This window comes from Fragaria vesca, linkage group LG1, assembly GCF_000184155.1.
Source record: "Fragaria vesca subsp. vesca linkage group LG1, FraVesHawaii_1.0, whole genome shotgun sequence".
Lineage (NCBI taxonomy): Eukaryota > Viridiplantae > Streptophyta > Magnoliopsida > Rosales > Rosaceae > Fragaria > Fragaria vesca.
This window is the reverse complement of record NC_020491.1, coordinates 18,924,157-18,931,125: the sequence shown is the minus strand read 5'-3', so window position 1 is coordinate 18,931,125 and position 6,969 is coordinate 18,924,157. Positions and strand designations below refer to the sequence as shown.

At 38.8% G+C, this 6,969-nt stretch overlaps 2 protein-coding genes across 2 annotated transcripts; one reads left to right on the top strand and one right to left on the bottom strand.

The window, feature by feature from the left end:
* The first annotated feature begins 1,575 nt into the window (after positions 1-1,575).
* On the top strand, positions 1,576-5,055 carry LOC101307535 (casein kinase II subunit alpha-1-like). Its single transcript, XM_004288419.1, has 10 exons — positions 1,576-1,826; positions 1,939-2,068; positions 2,168-2,362; positions 2,896-3,053; positions 3,422-3,512; positions 3,615-3,680; positions 3,995-4,077; positions 4,295-4,358; positions 4,509-4,577; positions 4,771-5,055. The coding sequence occupies exons 1-10, from the start codon at positions 1,576-1,578 to the stop codon at positions 4,828-4,830; spliced, it is 1,167 nt and encodes a 388-aa protein (XP_004288467.1). The 3' UTR covers positions 4,831-5,055.
* A 271-nt stretch (positions 5,056-5,326) lies between these two features.
* Positions 5,327-6,894, bottom strand: LOC101307249 (uncharacterized protein At2g23090-like). The gene is made up of 3 exons (XM_004288418.1): positions 6,537-6,894; positions 6,300-6,340; positions 5,327-5,866 (listed from the first exon to the last, which is right to left on the bottom strand). The coding sequence occupies exons 1-3, from the start codon at positions 6,769-6,771 to the stop codon at positions 5,747-5,749; spliced, it is 396 nt and encodes a 131-aa protein (XP_004288466.1). The 5' UTR covers positions 6,772-6,894; the 3' UTR covers positions 5,327-5,746.
* Between the last annotated feature and the right edge of the window lie 75 nt (positions 6,895-6,969).

Sequence of the window (6,969 nt, the reverse complement as noted above, 5' to 3'; positions counted from 1 at the left end):
CTATGGGCTAGCTGTGTGATTTGCTTTTCATTTCACCTTCTTGAATGTGATAGTTTTTGAGTTCTACTAGGAATATTATAGTTATGTGTTTTAGTAAACATTTATGTGTTTGTATCTCATTTTGAAGCCTGTGATGGCTGAAACATTGCTGATGACAAACAAAGGACCAATTTACAGAGCAAAGAAAACAGAAGAGAACAGATTCAAAAGAAGCATCAGACCAGACCCAACAGCTGGAGAATAAGCTCCCCTGATACTAGATGATGTGTAGTAGTCTGCTGAAGCCAGTTGGCCAGGCTCATCCTCCATCTAGTGAACAATGTGGCACAAGCGGGCGGCTTTATTTAGAATTACCCAACAGGAGTGTAGGCCTGTGCAAAGGAGCAGCGGCGAGAGACTAATGGTTGCTCAGACCAATCCACTGGGAGGTGGTGATGATCTTGAGTACTATGGTGGAAAGGGGCCATATTCCAAGCCAATACATGGTGGAACACATTCGTTTTCACTGTCTTCAACCTTTTTCTCTTTCTATTCTAAACAGAAAAAGTACTTGCATGACTGTGTAATATGTGCTAGCTGACATTAACAACACTGATCTATGATATTGAATTGGAGCACAATCCTGCTGAGTGGAGCGCAATGTTAGCTTTGGAGTCCTATTGCTGCCACTCTCCACAAGTGTTTGCACGATCATTGTTATGACGCTGCAACTCATCCTGGATTATGTACGGAGTCCTATGATCATTTAGTTCTATGTGTATGAAAGAGTGTTGTAAACTACACTTCATTTTGTGTATCTATCAGTTTTGTCAAGTAGTATGAAGCATTCGTCAACTACACTTGATTTTGGATATCTAACCTTGATCTGAACAGTCTTCCATTAGCATGTCATTTCTAAGAAGCAATGTTTAATTCAAACTCATTCATGGTATTTAAGTCTCTTGAGAAAGTAGCGTAAAAAACATGATTGGCACGTGAAGATTCAAGAAGCAAACACGAGAACCGTGTATACATCAAAAAATAATAATGTATGTACAAAACGTTACTTTCACATGACCAATATACGAAAATTAAAGAAGTGAGCCAAAGAATCATGTACGTTCGGAAACATCAAATGCACAAAAACGTTTCTTTTATGTTATCAGTGCATAAATACCGTGATTGTGTATGCGACAAGGATAATAAATCACAGAACAGTCTCTTTTCACATAATCGGTGCATTAATATTAAAAAAAAATTTAAAAAAAACCGTAAAACACAAGGTAAAAAAACTTTCTAGAAAATAACTAGCCAATTTACCACAGCGTAAAAGAGGTTAGCCAATTTCAACGTCACATCCTCAACATCATCCCATAGTGCCTATCCTGTACGGCAGCCCAGACCACCAAACAAAGCCAAAAGACCAAAACCACCACTCACACCTCTCCACGTCACCAAACCCCCCAACACCCCCACCACACCCAACCGAAAACACCCCCGGCCAGCCAATAAACCAAAAATAAAAAACTAAAACTTACCGAACCAGCCCATCCAAGCGTCGTCGTTTCACTCTTAACGGTGTCGTCGGTTTGATATATGCGCACGCACCACCACCAATACTCCCTCGGCTTCCTGCTACTGTGCACCCTCGTCGCTTTACGTGCGCCGGTAGCGCACCTCCCTAACCTGCGCACCCTTCCTCCTCTCCTTAGGCCCAGGCCCACTCAGATCTCCTCGCCTCCTCCTCCCAATCTCACCACCATGTCCAAGGCTCGCGTCTACGCCGACATCAACGTCCTCCGCCCCAAGGAGTACTGGGACTACGAGTCCCTCACCGTCCAATGGGGGTAACCTAACCTAATCTGATTCCTCGATTCCTTCAATTTCGTATTCCGATTTCTTGCTCAGTAGAGCTGAGCTGGATTTCGATTAGGGATTTACTTTTGTGTGTTTTTGCAGTGATCAGGATGATTATGAGGTCGTGAGGAAAGTAGGGAGAGGGAAATACAGCGAGGTTTTCGAAGGGATCAATGTCAACACCAACGAGCGCTGCATAATCAAAATCCTCAAGCCTGTGAAGAAGAAGAAGGTACGAAAGATTAGGGTTTTGAGTTGGTGTGGTTTGATTCTTTATTGTTCTGTGAAGTGTGATCTTGATTGATTGATTGATTGAGGTGATTTTGTGCAGATTAAGAGGGAGATTAAGATTCTGCAGAACTTGTGTGGGGGACCGAATGTGGTCAAGCTTCTTGATATTGTGAGGGATCAGCACTCGAAAACTCCCAGTCTGATTTTCGAGTATGTTAATAGTACAGATTTCAAGGTTCTGTACCCTACGCTCACTGATTATGACATTCGCTACTACATATATGAGCTTCTGAAGGTAATGCTGTTGTGTTTGGTGTATGCTTCTTGAATAGCGATCAGTTTCTGTAATAGGGAGTATTAGGGATGTAGTTTGTATTCAGTTCGATTGCATTAGCAGGGGATTACAATACATGAGAAATGTTCTGACTATTTCAAGAAAACATGGATTTAAGTGATGTGTTTCGTTATGATTATTATAGGGGTATCTCAAAAAAAGTTAAATCTACTTGCTTTTTTGAGTTTTTAAACATCTGGTTTTGTGGTGAAAACAAGACATTTCCTTGAAAATCATCTCTTCGGTATGTATATCAAACTCATTTCATACTGTGTGAAGGTTTTTGTAACCAAGCTAATATTGCTCTTGTTCCATTTTTTGTTATGAATCTAAACAAAAGGAAATAGTTTTTGAGCTCAGACTTAATTCTTGTTTCAAAGGAATTATCTTTAGCTGTGTAATGTATGCTTACAATGTTTGATCAGCATATTTCTCCGGACCTAATTTGCTTAAGATCTTGTGGATGTTAATAGTGGAACTATCTTTTGTTGCAGGCATTGGACTACTGCCATTCACAAGGAATAATGCATAGAGATGTTAAGCCTCACAATGTTATGATAGACCATGAGTTGCGAAAACTTCGCTTGATAGACTGGGGTCTCGCCGAATTTTACCATCCTGGCAAGGAGTACAATGTCCGTGTGGCATCAAGGTAATAGTTTAGAGCAATCTAGATCCATTATATTCTGGTTTCTATTCACACCAAAGCATGTTAGTGGATGAAAGTTGAAACACGAATTGCTTTAGCGGACAATTTTGATGTTTTTTTTTTTAATAATTCATGGATTGTAATACTCTGTGCATGCTAGTTTAAATCAGAGGGTAGTCAAATGTTAACATGGGCACCACTTTAAAAAATGCTAGAATACAGATAGCGAAGTACCTAGTACGTATAAGTCATTATCCATCTTCAATGCTGTTACACTTTAAAGTTTAAACTTTCAATTTAGTTATGTTGCCTCCTTCAATTGTAAATTCATCTTTGTAGAATGATTTACATATGTTTCCTTTTTTTTGTAGATACTTTAAAGGTCCTGAACTTCTAGTTGATCTGCAAGATTACGACTATTCCTTGGACATGTGGAGCCTTGGTTGTATGTTTGCTGGAATGGTGAGAATTATCCTGCTTTGAGTTCTTTGTTGGTACTAATTACTTTTACGAATGTGTTTATTTAGAGAAGATTGTAATCGCGTTCTTTTGTAATATGTCTAGATATTTCGCAAGGAGCCTTTCTTTTATGGTCATGACAACCATGATCAGCTGGTCAAAATTGCCAAGGTAATGCTAGTATATTTTATTTTTGGGTGAATGGCAGAATATGCTTATAGCTAGATAACATTGCTGCATGAGCAAAATAGAATGTATGGTGACCAAACACTTCCACATGAATGTTTGGGTAGAAACTTAAGGATTCTCTCGTTGCTACTATTTCTCATATACTTTCCATGGGTCACTTGTGTGTTATATTATATGGGGAAGATTCTCCGGCACCCATGCATACACATATATCTATGGTCCGGTGGTGTGTTACAAATGTACTGTCTACTCAGGTATCATTTAGTTTAATGAGTTTCATTTCATGTGCACTTCAGGTACTTGGGACTGATGAGTTGAATGCATATCTGAACAAATATCATTTAGAGCTTGATCCTCAACTGGATGCACTGGTCGGGAGGTATGTCCGACATTAATCTCTCCTTCTGTGTACATCATTTTCTCTGTTGTATAATGTCAATTTCATTGTAATGAACATATCTTAGCATGCCAAAGTGCTTCTGGTTACTTAACAGAAAAATACTAAATAATGCAGTTCATAATTCCAAATAAATTCATGTGAAGTGAAAAGTTGGATCTGTGAAAGTATAGTCATATGTTGGTACATTGTATTGCAGGCACAGCAGGAAGCCATGGTCAAAGTTTATTAATGCAGACAATCAGCATCTAGTTTCTCCAGAGGTCATTTATCTATGAGCATCAACTATCAAAACTCTTTTAGTTTGTTCACTTTATTTTCAGATGACACTTCTACATTTAAGCGAAATTTGTCTTTGACAACGTATCACAACTACAACTGCCATTGATTATTCAAATGTATTTGACATGCAGGCCATTGATTTTCTGGATAAACTCCTCCGGTATGATCATCAAGACAGGCTAACTGCGAAAGAAGCCATGGTAATTCTACATCTTTAGTGTTAAATATGTTATAGTTTCTCATTTCATAGTGAAGCTGAATATAAGGGTTATTGTGACACGAAAGTGGTTTATTCCCCAAGATCAATGGAACTTTTAGCCTTGTTTTGAGGTTAATGATTCTGCTTCGTTATTTTAGAGGATGACATAGTCGTTTCATGCTGGACTTGTGCAGGGCCATCCATATTTCTCCCAAGTGAGGGCAGCCGAAAGCAGCAGGATGCGGACACAATAACTTTGATAATACTTCATCCCATGTACGGACTAGAGTCCATGTTACTTGGGAGTGTATTGTATAATTGATAATGACTGGTTGCATTTATGAATTGTTGGCAATTAAGTTATTGGGATTGTTGAATGGGATTCTACTGTATGATCTTCCGGTTACTGGCTTTGTTTCATAGATAATTAAATTAAGTATTTGAAGCTTGTTTTCCCTCTATAAATTGTTGTTGATGTGATCTTCTGAGAGTCAGAAGGCGGTGTTTGCACTGTCTGAATACAGTGTTTGCACACTGACCGGACCGACCAATTTATACCCATTTACAGTCATAATAGGTCTTTTGAGTTTTTTTGGGGTCCTTACAATTTCTGATGCTGGTCCTATTATGTATGCTCTTTGCTCCCTTTTGAAATTTAATCAGGTAAAAGCACTGCTCTGCAGTAGTAATCCTTGTCATGCAAGTGATCCACCCACTGTTAATGAAAAATTGCAACTGGAGATCCAATCTGATTTGTGTACTAAATAAATTCACCATAGTTTCAAAACATGAATAGAATTTTGTACCACCACACATGGCTGACACTCCTAACGACGTAGGTAGTCTGTGTACGATGCAACTTTCTGAGATGGTGTGTAACCAAACAGAGAAACCAAACAATGGAAAAACAGAGAAACCAAACAATGGATTCATGTAAACACTGGCTTTTTGAAGATTAATACCAATTGTCATGATCATTAAGACCAAGCTTAGTTAAACGAGGGGATACCTCCCCCAAACACTCCCACAACACATGAACACTTTCCTTAAATAGCTATTGATCTAGAAAAACTCTCAGGAGAATCATTCTAGAAAATATACATAGCGGAATAACATTGATAACATTCTGTTCCAGCAAGCACCAACTTTCTTCTCCAGATGTTTGTTTCTTCACGGCTTGAGATGGGGGAAACAGGCGTACACATCTGACTTGGGATGCTTTGCTTCAGCATGTTCCCTGCACTTCACCTCCGAGGTGGTACACATAAATGTTTGCATACACACCTTGCACTGCATTCATCATTTGGTACTCAATAAGATTATGATGAAACAAGCTCCCAGGATAATAACTATGTTTGGTTTACTCATGGAACAACTTTACTGTAAGATGCATACACTTATCATGATGTATGTTAATTATCCGAACCTTGAAAAAAATCGCATGATCTAACAACCAGGCTCAACTACTAAAAGCTTAGCTAATGCATTATAACAAGCACAGAGTAGCTGATTTTAACTGCCCACAAAAGATAAAAGAACAGGCTGCAACTGCACAAATCTTAACCCCAATTTCGATTCTTACATTTTGACATTTAAGCATGAAAGTATTTATTTCAAACTCAACCAGATAACACCTAAACTTACTCAGATGCACACATTAGCTTTCTATAAAACCACAATTGCTCATGAAGTGAAAAAAAACTACAGAAAAAGTGAAATTTACCTGGATTGACATGGCTTTCTTGTTAGTTTCAAGCTGGCTTCCTGTGAAAATCAAACATTGACCAAATTATAACCAAAAAAATCAAATTACACAGCAGCACCAGCTAGATCTAAACCCTAATCTCCACAGAAACTATAAACCCGACCTTCTAAGCATAAAAGAACAATCTTTATCCTCTAGTTTCAGCTAATCGAGAAATTTGATCTGTAAAAAATACGAAAGGCGCGAAATTTATACCCTTTCCAGCGTTTTTGGCCTTCTCCTGGGCCTTCTCACGTGCCATCTTGGCCTTCTGACCGTTGCCTCCTCCCATGGCTCTGGCAATTGAAGAACGAAGAAGAAGAGGACCTGAAAACCCTAATTTCTGCAACCAGCTGTGTGGCTTTGGGCAAGAACAGGAGGGCTTATATAATCCGGTGTATTTATAGCTGAGGAGGACATTATTACCTTCTCTACCAAAAAAAAAAAACATTATTATTTATTACGTCAGCCTTGGAAAGATCGAGATGGGTGGTTGAGTCGGATCATGAAACGACACAGTATTCGAATTTATTGCGGGGGCTTGGACTCTCGGCCCAACATCGTGTGTTTTGAGCCGTTTCGTGAGTCTGGCCTCTATAAAAAAAAAATTATCTAAAACTTATTCTCTCAAGCGTCACATGCAAAAACC